The sequence below is a fragment of the Hemicordylus capensis genome, chromosome 5, assembly GCF_027244095.1.
Source record: "Hemicordylus capensis ecotype Gifberg chromosome 5, rHemCap1.1.pri, whole genome shotgun sequence".
In the NCBI taxonomy this organism is placed as follows: domain Eukaryota; kingdom Metazoa; phylum Chordata; class Lepidosauria; order Squamata; family Cordylidae; genus Hemicordylus; species Hemicordylus capensis.
The window spans coordinates 234,416,329-234,430,560 of record NC_069661.1 but is presented as its reverse complement, the minus strand read 5'-3'; the positions used below and the strand labels follow the sequence as shown (position 1 = coordinate 234,430,560).

General features: G+C 43.5%; 1 protein-coding gene across 2 annotated transcripts in view; it reads right to left on the bottom strand.

Annotated features, from left to right (window-relative positions):
- The window catches only part of AMN1 (antagonist of mitotic exit network 1 homolog), a 28,119-nt gene that overhangs the window by 5,954 nt on the left and 7,933 nt on the right, over positions 1-14,232 (bottom strand). For both annotated transcript variants that reach the window (XM_053257809.1, XM_053257810.1), the window contains exons 3-6: positions 10,922-11,066; positions 5,277-5,494; positions 2,016-2,072; positions 1,745-1,856 (exon numbers count right to left, since the gene is read on the bottom strand). In XM_053257809.1, the coding sequence (XP_053113784.1) occupies positions 1,745-1,856; positions 2,016-2,072; positions 5,277-5,494; positions 10,922-11,066 (532 nt within the window). The remainder of the gene's footprint in view (positions 1-1,744; positions 1,857-2,015; positions 2,073-5,276; positions 5,495-10,921; positions 11,067-14,232) is intronic.

Here is a 14,232-nt window from a genome sequence, read left to right as displayed (position 1 = left end):
ATGTAAACCACGGTATATAAATGCCAAAAACAAAACAAACAAATGTGGCCTATCAAAACTTAACAAGTACTCCAAGCCATCCTTTTGGGAAGGAAGAACACTTCCCAAAAACAAGGGATTACCAAAGTTTGGATAACGGATTAGATTTTTAGAATGTTTCCTCCACTCTTTTTCTCTCCTTCTTTTGATGTTTGCTTATTCATCATTCTGGGGCTTCAAGTTCTGGCTATTCTTCTGATGATTTCCCCCCTTAATTTTCTCTAGCCAGACCCCTGGCTATAGTTTTTGATTATTTCTTTAATTCTTTTTTTCATTGAATCTCCTGTTGTAAGTTTGATCTTTTGTATTGCTGAGACTGACTTACAGACTTACAGTTTAAACCTCTTAAGATTTGCTCCTAAGTTACGATTTCTAATGTAACTCAAAATGTTAATTTGATTTCCGGTGTGTCTGTGTGTGTGCCTGTGTGTGTCACTTTCTGGGCAGTGGGCAAGCGGCTGGTCAGGACCCAATAAACTCATAGCTAAAATCTGGCTACTGAGGGACATTAGGAATAAAAAATTCCAACACTGGGACCTGAATGAACTAACTGGCCACATGCGTCTCCTGCTTCAAAGCAACAGTTTCTAATTGCCTTAACACATACTGGCAACAGGAACAGAACTTTCTCCCGCTGGCTCGTTCATATAATGGCCAGCTAGCCTGTGAAGCCAATGGCTGTAGACTTTCCTCCCCTGATCAGCAAGCATGCTACGGCCCTTTGCAGGCCTCCCCTGCATCCGCCTCTCCCCTCAACTGCCACTTGGGCCTGGCCCTCCTCAAAGGCAAAGGCCCCCAAGCCCTTTCCTCCAGCATCACCTGCCCCAAAGGTGTGTTCAGGCCTGTCCTGCTGCTCTAGCGCCCTCTAGCTTAAGCTGAGGTCTACTGACTTGTGGTGGGCCAGGCTCCTGGCTTGACTAGCTCGTGTCCCCTTCAAGCCAGCCCAGCAAAGGTCCCAGAGATCACCTGAACAGGCCTAGTTCTGAGCACTGACTGCATGGGAGAGCAAGGGAGACGAGTTATGCAAACCATGCTGGGATCTCTGGGAGAAAAATGAGGTTTGCATCTAATAACTGAATAATATGGAGCAATTTGTTCTGGGCCAAATTACAATGGTGTAGTGCAGGGGCAGGCAACCTTTGGCATTCCAGTTGTTGTTGAACGACAATCCCCCCAATCCCCAGCCACAATAAATTTGTGGCTGAGGTGGTTGGGGATGCTGGGAGTTGTAGTTCAACAACAGCTGGAATGCCAAAGGTTGCCTGCCCCTGGTGTGGTGACTATCTGACTGTGGTAGCACATTAGTGGCTTATAATTATCTTGTGATCGAACTCATCTCTGGTCACTGGCCACCTCAACTTCCTTCCTCTCACTTCCTTTCCTTCATTCCAAACTAAATGTGCACTGCTGGCACATTCATGCACCCCTGCCAGCTGGCCTGGAGGAGGTAGACCTTTTATCCATCAATGGATAATTGCAATCACATGTCATCACCAGGCCCCACCTCTTGAATATCAGGCTTGAGAATGCCTCTGATCTGGCAGCCCTCATACAGACCTTCAGGTAACTTCATCTTTACCACTAGGCAGAGTATTTTCCATCTTGGCAACATGTTTCAAAGCAAGAAGTGCAAAGGCATGGCATAGCTTTTTAACAACTCAACGACTCTAAAAATTAGCTAGAAAAGTCTACTCCAAAAATTTACCAGTTATGAGTGGACATCCATGGAACAGAAGAATGTACATCTTAGGACAGTAAGTGAGGACAGCTTCCACAGCTACATCTGTCAAATTCACACACAGCTCCATATGGATCTCCTGTTAACGAGAACAAGTACTGAGAACACATCAACTATTAGAAACAAAACTAGGATTTTTTTTTAAACTGTTAAATCAGTTAAGACACTTCAATATGATAAATAAATAAATATGCAACTGATTACTAATGTTTTGAACTTGAACATGTTGAAAAGTTACCTTTAAATTCTTTGAACACATTCCACTGACCAATGCTATTACACCATTGTCAGTAACCTGGATAGGGAAAAAACAACAGACTTCTTATTGGTACACTGAACAAGTATGTAGGAATTACTCACTTAAATCCTAAAACGTTTCTGACAGTGTTTTCAAAACAGTCTGTTTTCCTCCCCAACAGAGCATGAACTTGAATGAACTTGAACTAGCTGGAAGCCAGCATAACCCCCAAATTATTGTAAAAGATCAACAGAAATGGTTTTCTGCAGAGATTAGTAATTAAGACACACAGAAATGTGGTGCTGTAGTTAAAGCAGGGGTGCTCAGCATTGGATCCCCAGATATTGCTGGACTACATCATCATCAGGCCCAGCCACAATGGCCTTCTGGGGGCCAGAAGGTGGAGAAACCCTGGGCTCGAGTGCTGGACCAGAGCTGGGGAGACCTGGGCTCAGATTCCTCCTCAACCATCAAGCTTACTGGGTCACCTTAGGCCAGTCACTCTCGCACAATCTAAAGTACCTGTTGTGAGGATAAGAAGCGGGGGAGAGAACATTCTTGGTTTCCAGTTGCATGCTGCTTCTGAACAGGGAGGATCCATATAGCCAACATGACTTATAACCATAGATGGACCTATCCTCCACAAATGTGTCTGAACCCTTTTAAAGAACGTCTTACTGCTATTTAAAGGCAGACGCTTCTTATACATTTGCAGCAGCTTTAGTAATGCTGTCCTTGATAACAGACAAGGAGAACACACAACAAACATAACCACCATGGTTGCTATTAAGACTGGTACATACAGGTGGGTTGTTATAGAGAGAATGTGGAAAGGCTCCAGCTTGGACACAAATATGTAACTTTTTAACCCTGCTAATACTTAATACTTAACCCTGTTAATACAATTAATACATCTATTTATCTATCATATTTTTATACCGCCCAGAACTTATGTCTCTGGACAGTTTACAACAAAATAAAAACAGAAAGTAAAACATCAGTTAAAACAAAAACATTTAAAACATTACTATTTAATTTTTTTAAAATTAATTTTTTTAAACAATATTTTAAAACAGCATTAAAACCATTAAAACAATATTAATTAAAAGCGTGGGTGAACAGATGCATCCTTAAAGACTTTTTAAAAGCTGTCAGAGATGGGGAGGCTCTTATTTCACTGGGGAGCGCATTCCAAAGCCTCGGGGCAGCAGCGGAGAAGGCCCGTCCGTTCCTGAGTAGCCACCAGACAAGCCGGTGGCAACTGCAGACAGACCTGATGATCTCAATGGGCAGTGGGGTTCATGACAAAGAAGACGTTCTCTTAAATACCCAGGGCCCAAGCTGTTTAGGGCCTTATAGGTTAATAACATCTTTTGCTATTTTGCCCGGAAACATATCGGCAGCCAGTGTAGCTCCTTCAGTATGGGAGTAATATGGTCTCTCCGAGATGACCCAGCGACTAACCTGGCTGCCACATTCTGAACCAACTGTAGTTTCTGGACTACATACAAGGGCAGCCCCACATATAGTGCATTGTAGTAATCAGTCTAGAGGTTACCAGCAGATGTACCACTGTTTTGAGGTCGTTCATATCAAGAAATGGAAGCAGCTGGCTATCAGCCGAAGCTGATAGAAGGCACCTCTGGCCACGGCCTCAACCTGGGACACCAGGGAGAGGCTTGGATCCAGAAGCACCCCTAGACTGCGTGCCTGTTCCTTCTGGGGAAGTGTGACCCCATCCAGAACAGGCAGATCAAAATTGTTTTTCAAGTTCTGACCCCTGCACAATGAATACCTCCATCTTATCTAGATTCAGTCTCAGCTAGTTATCCCTCATCCAGCCCAACACCAACTCCAGGCAGGCATTTTGGGAGGTTATGTCCTCTTCTGATGATGCTGACATGGAGAAATAAATTTGGGTGTCATCAGCGTACTGATAGCACCCTGCACCAAATCTCCTGATGATCTCTCCCAGTGGTTTCATGTAGATGTTAAACAACATTGGAGACAATATGGAGCCCTGAGGCCATACAAAAGTTCAGATTTTGAAGAAGAGCAGTCTCCAAGGGACACCATCTGGAACCTGCCCGAGAGGTAGGAGTGGAACCACCGCAAAGCAGTGCCTCCCACCCCCAACCCCCTCAGACACTCCAGACGGATACTATGGTTGATAGTATTGAAAGCCACCGAGAGGTCCAAAAGGACCAAGAGAGTCACACTTCCTCTGTCAATTCCCAATTGGAGATCATCCATCAGGCCGACTTAACCAATTAATGAGGCTCAACTGTTTATTCTCCAACCAGCAAAATGCAACCCAACACACACAGATACGTCAGCTATTTAAAGGTAGATCCTGTTTATACATTTAGCATCTTGCTAAATGGATATTCTTGCACTAACTGAAAAAATCAGGTTTACATTGCTCTAAAGCCCATTTCTCATATAGCAAGCATTTAACTCCAAAGGACACTTCCTTCTGTGCCAAACTCCACAGACACATTACTGTCTAATGACCAATATCAGCCAGAAGGCCAAACTACACTGGAGCTCTTGTGATTGGGATTCCCAATTTTCTTCTTGCAAAAACAACCACTACAGCCCTCTACTTTGGAGTATGTGTGTGTTGGGTGGAGGGTCAATCCTTTCCTGCCACACCATGTCTCAATCCAAATTGCTATAAACTGCTGAGAGGAAAACTCATGGGCACAACAGTTGTACCTGTAAGTTTCCCCCTCCATGGCTAACAACAGCTGGGAGTGACTGAATCAATGTGGGGAGAAGGGTGGGATCACCCTTTCTCTGCACCTTCAATCCAAACTAAAGGGCCCTAAAGCTGTTTTTACAATTATGCTGGGAATTCCAGTCATAAAACTCCAACTTAGCAAAACTATGATGACAATCAAGCAAGAGAATCCAATACACCATTCATTTTCAGTAACAGAAGTCCTATTCAGACATTATGTTGTACAAGCGTGCAGATGTCTGTACACATGTTTTTGTGTGCATGACTTTACTCTTGTTCATTGTAAAAGTGAACCTGGGTACAGGCCTCTCAAATGCATAGTACAGATAGTGTGTTCAATATAACATGTTTGCCTGTGTATAGTTCTGTACCTGTGTACACTGTACACCTGTACAAGTGCTCAACCTATTGTCCGAATAGGGCTTATTTCACATGCCTTTAATTACAAACTCTCAAAACTCTCCTCTAACGTGCTTGTGACCTTTTGCCAGGAGTATTTTCCTTACCAACTAGCTTACCTGAGTAGATGAAAAATCTACGCTATGTAGGTTCCTGCAGTTCTGCCCGAGGGCTTCCAGTGATATGTCTGTGATGCTGGAGCATCCACCTATGTTAAGTATTTGCAGATGTGGGCAGTTGAGTGCAAGAGTAAGGACTCCGCTGTCCGTAAGGTTGCTGCATCTTTTAAAAAAGGCTTCACGCAGATAAGGGCATGACAAGGCCAGCGCCGCAACGCCTATTAGAGAGACAAAACAAGCCACTCTAATGCAGGTGAGCTTTTATCTCCAGAAGCTGAACATTCAAGTGGCATAAGGAGAGATTACCACTTTAAAAACACTGGTTGACATTCTATGCAATGCTCCATCTGCCTTGCAATGGAACGTATTTGCAGTTGTGCAAAAAGTGTTCCTTGAGCAAATGCAAGAGTTGCACAAACTCAGTTGCACGACAGACGGCCACTGGAAAACGGCACAGCTGCATTTGTGCAATTCTTACATTTGACCTTTTGTGCAACTGCGCGCGCGCACACACACACTCCACTGCAAGACAGCTGTAATGTTCTGCAGAACATCAGCCATGGGCTCTTTCAGGACATTTTCAGCATAATGTATACAATTAGTCAGACTCCAGAGATTCTAAAGCCGCAAGTGTGGTTTTTGCTGTCACTTTAACACTTTGGCCTTGTTCACAAGTTACAAGGGAAAGGGCCTGAATACTTCCATATGGAGTGGCCCATTATTCCACCACCTGCCATATTCGTTCACTTGTTTAGTTTGTCGCAGATGTTAGAATATAATGTATCAATGTATGCTTCTTACTGTCCGTACATTAAGGACAGACAGTCAGCAACTGGCCTTAAGGCACTCCTGAAAACAAGCAACTCCCTATTCAAAAGCAAGCAGACCTTCATAGACATGACAAACCTGTTTGTAGTATTGTGTCTAGCACCTTATCAAGTCTGAACAGGAAGTAGTGGCTCCCTGGAGCTGCAATGACTTATTCAGCACAGTTAGCAGAGTGTTCCTGCTATAGAAAATATAACTATATACAATTATCCTCTAGCAGGAGAAAGACAATAAAGCTCCTACAACCAGTACAAGAACTTTGTCTTTCTGCTGTTATGGACTTGAGGGAATGAATTGCAGGGGAACAGCCACTTCCTGCTGGCTTTGATGGATTTGACTGCTCAGGGGCCATTGGTCTCACCTTCCTGCAAAGCAAATGGCAGAAAATGGCAAGGGGAGGCAGCTTTAGCAGGCTGGTTGTTCCTTGGCCACCTCTGCTCCTCTGTTGTTTTGATCCTCCTTTGATCCTGTCCTTTCCATGAACTCTTTTTTCTTCCCTGTTTTTCTTATGCCTGATGCAGTCTAAATGTGCCTTCCTGGCCCCTGATCCTGGTGAGCCCTTTGAAGTGGACAATCAATTTATGGTAATGGTTTAGCTGGTGCTGGCTGCCTGGGAGGCACCACAGAACGAAAGGAGAACTGCATATGAGGGAGAGCAGCAGTATCTTCACTTTGTTTGGAAAGCTGTATCAGTTACTACAGCCATATTCCAGAGAGGCGGCACTGCAGCTGAGTGGTGGAGCATCTGCCTTGCATTCCGGAGATCTCAGGTGCAATTATCCACAGCACTGAACAATGCTCAGACAGTAGGGCTGGGAAAGTTTTTTGCCCGAGACGTGAAAAGCTGCTGCCAAGAAGCTTTTCACACGGGGCTTTTGAAGCCCTTTAATTCACATCTCCTCTGGAATGGAGGGGGTTGCATTCATATATCGGCTAGATTTCCCCCAAGACCCTGCAAGTTATCGGGCATCAGTTTGAAGGGTTCTGCACACTTGCTTAGCCTAACCTACGCCATTTTGCTTCTGTAACCTTGCTTGCCTGAAACTGTTAGAATAGTTTATTGCACCCAAAAACAGGCCGTGGGGCTGAGTCTGAGCTATGTAGGTCACAAGAAGGGGATTTCTGTTTAAACCACAGACGAACAGTCTGCTGACTGTTGTGTTGGGGTCAGCTTTCAGGCTGTAGGCTCACGCCCTCCAGCTACTCCGGTAAGGCTGGCTCCTGCCTCTGTACCTTGTAGAAATCCAAACTGACAGAGGCAGAAAGGAGATTCTTTTCTTCAGTCACTTTATTTAGCTAAGCAAAGCAGACCGGGCTCCTCTCAAGCTTGCAGGCAAGAGAAGAAGCCCCCAGTAAGGTTTACAGACAGCTTATATAGTCACAAGTAAACCACCTCACCCCACTTCCCTGTTTCCACGAAAATCCCCCAAACCCCCACCTTAAAAGCAGTCTTTATTGGTTACTTTAAACAAGCTAGCTAATTTCCTATACATTACATCTTTGCAAGGGCCTCACCCACTTCCTTGTTCCCTCTCTTGCAGTTTCTAGATTTGCGTTTATCAGCAGCCCATTGTCTGCTTGTGGTTTGGCATACACAGAAAACAAAAATCCCCTTCGTGGAAAGAACCGGTTTTAATTCTGACCTTTTTCAGGCTGCTACAAACCTGTTACTCCAGGCATCCCCAAACTGCAGCCCTCCAGATGGTGCTGAACTACAACTCCCAGCATCCCTAGACACAATTTTTTGTGGCTGGGTATGCTGGAAGTTGTAGTTCAGCAACATCTGGAGGGCCGCAGTTTGGGGATGCCTGTGTTACTCTATGTCTGTCTCCTAATATTGCAAGCAACTTTGTACAGAAGCAGAAAATGGCGCTGGTTATGCTAACTTAGTTTTCCCAGAACCCTTCATTTGCAATTGCTTCAGCCTGAAAACCGCAAGGAAAGGAAAAAGAGGTTGGGGCCCTTGCAAAGGGGCAAATCTATGAAATGTATATGATAATGTATAGGAAAACAGAGCAAGCTTGAAACAGCCAATAAAGTTACCTTGCTGGGGAGGGGGGAATAGCCTTATTTGGGGAGGGGGGGAAATGGGCTGAGCTTGTTTACTCAGGGGTATAAGAATGTGTGTGACCCCCTTTGCCGGCGCGCCACTCCCTGCCTGCATCGAGTGAGTCCTCCGGTTGCTTTGCTCAGCTGAATAAAGAAACTGAAAAGGATCCCCCTCTCGTCTCCTGTTAATTGGCAAGTATCTTATGGGGGGCGGGAGACCTCCTTACCCAGATTAGCTGGGAAAGGGACCCCAAAAAGGGACCCCAACAAATTCACACACAATTTGGGGTTTTCACTGCACATTAGAGTGTAGCCCAAATTATATCCAGGGTTAAAAAATCCAGTATTTGTGGCAGGTTTTTTGGACAACTTTGAGTTCACAGTAAAACCTCCCCATAAACTCGCGGTAAAACCTGCTGTGCGTAAAAGTCCCAGGTGGAGTGTCTGATACTGAGCTTAGGACCAATGCCAATGGTCTGACTTGGTATAAGGCAGCTTCATATGTTCATTACAACATCAATGCAAGATCTTGTTTGTTGAGCTAGATTTGGCTCAGGAGGAGATAATCTGGAGGTGTATACCTGGCATAGCCCAAAATAAGGTTCATAAATCAGGATATTTGAGAGATGTACAGAATTGCTCAATTTTTACAGGGTCTGTCTTAGCAACTTGTTTTCCTTTGGCAACTTCCCTTTACAAAACAAGCTTTTTAGCATTTTCTGCCACCCTATACACAAGCATGCTTAATCAGTGTTCCCCCCCTTAATTTCATACATTGTAAACAGTTAACTGATAAAGTTATCTTACTCTTAAGTCCTCTCGTCTGGGCTGATTATTGGGCTCCATCCGCCCAGGAACAAGCCTCCCCTACTGGGGTCAGGGGTACCCCGATACTTCAATGGTGCCATGACTCAGATATTGGGGTGCAATTAGGACCCCACTGGGCGGTGCGACCCCTCTGAGGCTCCCGCCTGGTGAAGAGGTACGCCGGCTACCAGGAAATTTCCTGGAACCTATTTTGCAGCGGAGCAACCTCCAAGTGGCCACCGCAAGTGAGAGGAGTCCAGAGAGGACTTAAGATCAAGATTTATTTGCCCTTAAGTAGCAAAGGTGCTGCTTGGCTCATGCTCAAAGCAGGATAAGTACAATTCAGCAAGACAACCTATTTATACACTTCTAAGCTGTTCTTCTACAGTTAGTTACTCAAGAGAGGCAGTTATGTGTCATTAACTCTGGTAGACCAAAGTTCCTGTTTTCCTAAGAATGAGTTACAAAATATGCATGCAAAAGCCATTGGCCGGTTCAAACTAGTCATGCCTTGCCCCATCAGCAGTTGCGAATTCTGCCAGTAAGCGAAAAACAAATGAATAGGGTAACAGTTCTTTAACATAGTTTAACAATATGGCATAACTAATGCCAAGCAACAAATTTCACATAGGCATACATATGAACATACTTTCCCTGAGTGTGTCCTCTTTACACCATATGGGCTAAGCATCAGATGGAAACAATGCACTCTAACAAGTCAGCAACAGATCACATCAGGTTCCCTGAGACACCCCTGCACCCGAAGGTGCATTCCATCAGCTTTCCCAACCTTACTATCTCCATTCCACTGTCTCATTCAAGCTCCCAAACTGCTGCTTTGTTTCCTCTGTCCATACATTGTCCACTGGAAAATGAGTCACTTGATGACTTCCCCATGCATAATATTCCAAGTCATTAACTCCCTATTCAGAGGCATCCACTGGCCTCCTGGACTCTCAGCCAGTAATCTGTCAAACACAGTTTGCTAGCTACATTCATGATCATAAATCATACTCATTAGAGTACACTTTTATGCAGCAACCCTAGGTCTAGGTTTTCTGGTTAGTGCCTAGACCACAATAAAAGAGCAATAAATCAGCTCTTTCAAAATAATACACCTTGTGTCTCAAACAAGAAAATGGTGTGTGCACACACTCGTCGGAACATATCGCCATCTGTAAGAGCTCCTTGTAAACCTTATCTCTATAATGAAATATATTTCAGCAGTTACCCTCCTTAGCAAGCTTTAAGGAAGTTGCATATCCTTGTTTCCTCCGCCTCCCCATCTTCCTTTCGGATGGATCCTCTCCTTTCAAACTGCAAATGATAGGCCCAGCATTGCCTGCAGAACATCAGCCAGTCACAGTAGACCATACAGGGCAGGATCAATGATCTGACTCGGCTTACGGCAGTTTTGTGTGTTATATCAAGGAAAGGAAAGGAAAGATTGCATCGAGTCGGAGTCAACTCCTGGTGACCACAGAGCCTTGTGGTTTTCATGGTAGACTACAGGAGCGGTTTACCATTGCCTTCCTCCAACGCAGTCTGAGATGATGCCTTTGCCGTTGTCACTGAAGTGAGCATCTGCCTCCAACACCTTCCTATATCGCTGCTGCCCAATACAGGCGACTACAATTATATATTTACGAGGCACAGTCTGGGAAGCACACCAGTGGGGATTCGAACTAACAGCTTCTTGCTCCCTAGGCAAGCTGCTTCCCCGCTGAGCCACCACAGCTGATGCGTGTTATATACAAAAGCTCAAAACAATAAAAGAGAGGGCATGGGTACAGTCTCCAGAGCAGATGCATGAAAGAGAAGCCAGTCTTCTGTGTTCATATTTACTTGCTAAAAGCAAACTTTAACATTTTTAATTTGAAAACAAAAATTTGTCGTCTAAAGTGTAATAACCCTTCTCTATCCCAGCAGCCTTTGAAATAAAAACCATACAGAAAACGTACCTTCAGAAGTAACGGTTAGCCTGTTTTCTTTCCACACATTCAAGTGTATTTTTTTAAGCTGCTTGCAGCTACAAAGCTGCCGCAGGGCACTGTCTGAAATCTCGCAGTCTCGAAGGTCCAGAGCCTCCACTGCAGGATGCAGAACCTATAATAAATGTTGATAGACAAACTCAGCATGGCGTAGCACACTTCTACAAATCACAGATTGCTCTTAATATCTTTCTGAAGTCCCACCAGAGATGCCTAAAGAAGTGAAATCCTTCTTCAACAGAACTTGAGTTGGGTATAAAAGTGCAGTGGACTGGAGCAGAGTGATTTCAAATTATTAAGTATTATTAAGTATCTGACCGCCATAATACCTGAAAACAACATTTTGTGATTTTGGAATGGAAACACCAAAAATATGGATCCTTCATATTTTCTCAACTCCCTTCATCACCACAAAGGTAAATATCCAAATATGCTATAAAACTAGATGCTAACTTCACTGTAGTGTTTGGAAATGTGGCATATGAACAGATTATACCTGCTAACCCAGAAAACTGACAAAAGGGCTGATTGCAATGCGACCAATCTGTTTAACTCTTGTATTATAACTAGTATGAAGGATATAAATGGAAATCACAGTGAGATACACCATCATTTCACTGTGATTTCCATTTATGGTCATCTCTGTCAGCCAAGATTAGCTCGTAATCATAAGTACCCCTGCTAACTTGGCAAAGAGGCACCTTTTAACGTGGTGTTTCTCTTTATTTAGCAGGGGGAGAGTAACTGGCCTTATCCACCCCCAGCACAGTACCTCCAGTGACTGTTGCTGGTGTCTGTCTTATGTTTCTTTTGAGATTGTGAGCCCTTTGAGGACAGGGATCCATCTTATTTATTTATTTATTATTCCTCTGTGTAAACGGCCCTAAGCCATTTTTGGAAGGGTGGTATAGAAATTTAATAATAATAATATACCCTCCAGGAAACATATAACCATTAATGGATGTCTAAATACTGGGACATCACCTTAAGTGGTGCAGCAGGGAAATGCGTGACTAACAAGCAGAAGATTACCAGTTCGAATCCTTGCTGGTACTATATCGGGCAGGAGCGATATAGGAAGATGCTGAAAGGCATCATCTCATACTGCACGGGATGAGGCAATGGTAAACCCATCCTGTATTCTACCAAAGAAATCCACAGGGCTCTGTGGGTGCCAGGAGTCGAAATTGACTTGATGGCATACTTTACCTTTAAATACTGGGACATCTGCTAGAAGTGTGAATCTGAGTTTATGAGTTCTGTCTGTAATAGGAAAGTGTGAGGTTTTACACCAAAGAAAGATCTATAAGCCTCTGTGGCAGCAGTTCACAAATGTAGAAATATAGATTGTTGCCAGACTGAGTTTGTCACTGGAAATCCTCAACTGCAAAACAGGCTTACTCAACTGAGCACTAGAAAGAGAGTGAACCTGTTCACACGAGCAGCCCTACCCAGTCTTGGGAAGCCCTACCAGCCCTTTTACCCAGGTACAGGGTAGTGTGTATGCTCAGGCTACATGCAGATCGAGCAGACTCACAGTCAGGCACCTAGAGTGTCGGGCTTGAGGACTGAAATCCCTCAATGCATTCAGGGATACCTGGAGGCTGGCTTCATTTTCCCGGCATCCAGAGATGTGTGCTGCTCAGAGCAGCGTGGATTGTGTTGGTATGCAAGCTGCATGCCACACAGCAGATCACTGATCGTCTGGGGGGGAAGGTGGGTTCAGCACTAAGGTGAAAACCTCAGTACTTATTATACTGGTGCAACAGCCAGTAAAGTTAAGATGAAGAGTGTTTTCAATGTTCCTCCATTATAAGCCCTGAACATTCTATTGCTTATAAAATCAAAACCATTTGTCCAATCTGCTTGGCCATCAGCACACATTCACTAGGTGACAAGAGACACCTCCCCTGCAAATTTGGTGAAGAGCTGTTGAAGAATGGCTTAGATAGAGCAGTTTAAAGTTTTCCTCTTTTAAACAGGGGTTTAAAGGGTTGGCATTGCAACATTTTTTCACACTGAGGAAGTGGTATTTAAATGATTTTGGTGTGTGTGTGTGTCTGGCTGCAGCGTGTGTTTGAAAATGGCTGCAGTGTATGTGTATGTCTGCAATGTGTGCATGTGTGAGAGATGGAAACAGAAGGCCACATATACAAAAGTTAGGAAGCTAAAAAATAGGTTTGCCAATTTTTGTATTGTTCAGGGGCTCATGCTTATCTTCATGTGGCAGAAAACTTCACCTAATTTCTGCAGATCAAATTGCTGTTAAACACAAGAACAGGCCACACCTGTGGAAGAGAGCTGGTATCAAGGATGAATTGTCCTCTTTGCTAAGCAGGGTACATGCTGGTATGCATTTGAATGGGAGATTACATGTAAGATACCTTTTTTAAACACTTGGAAATTCAGTAATCCAAACAATGTTTAAGATGAGAGTTAAGATGCTTTACATTTTCACTCATGCTCTAAAGAGAATGGAAATTGCAAGTTAAGGTGTCCATCTTAACTTTCACGCCATATAAGCTGTAAAGACCTTTTATTGCCTGGTATATGCCAATCAATCATCTTTATTATGGTCGAAGACCAGCATAAGATAGTACAATAGAGCATGATTAAAAGCAATTATAAAGCAGTATGGTCATAAGAAAAAATATGAAGTCATGTTATATTAAAATTCCTATTAACTATAATTACTGCAATATACTATTCTATAAGATTACTAGAAACTATTAATAATTTAAAAAATGCTACTCTAAAGTTATAAATAAAACTACTACTAAAACTACAGTATTATAAAATCAATATATGGAACCGTAAAACTGTTACTCTAATATATATATATATATATATATATATATATATATATATATGTGTGTGTGTATAAAATAATACTTTAAAAGTGCTACCCTTGCAGGGAGCTATGAGATTATTAAAATGCTAATGTATATAATTAAAATGCAGTGACTAGAACAAAGTATCTAGAATAGGAGCACTAGGAAATAGTGGCAAAGATCGCAGTTCAGATCTATGCCGAGCTGATGGGAGGGAAAGGCCTGGTCGCCATATCTTACATGCTGCCACGCAGAACTTGGCAGTATTAAACGTAAAGGCCAGGACTTCATCTGAAAGAAGCAACTGGGCGGCCAGTTCATCTGAAAGAAGCAACATTAGTTGGGCGGCCAGAGTACTTATGAAGCAGCGGAGAGATAAGCTTAGCCCGAGCGTCTCTGTAAAAGGGACAGAGGAGAAGTACATGTTCTCTGCCTCAGTGCTACAGGGGC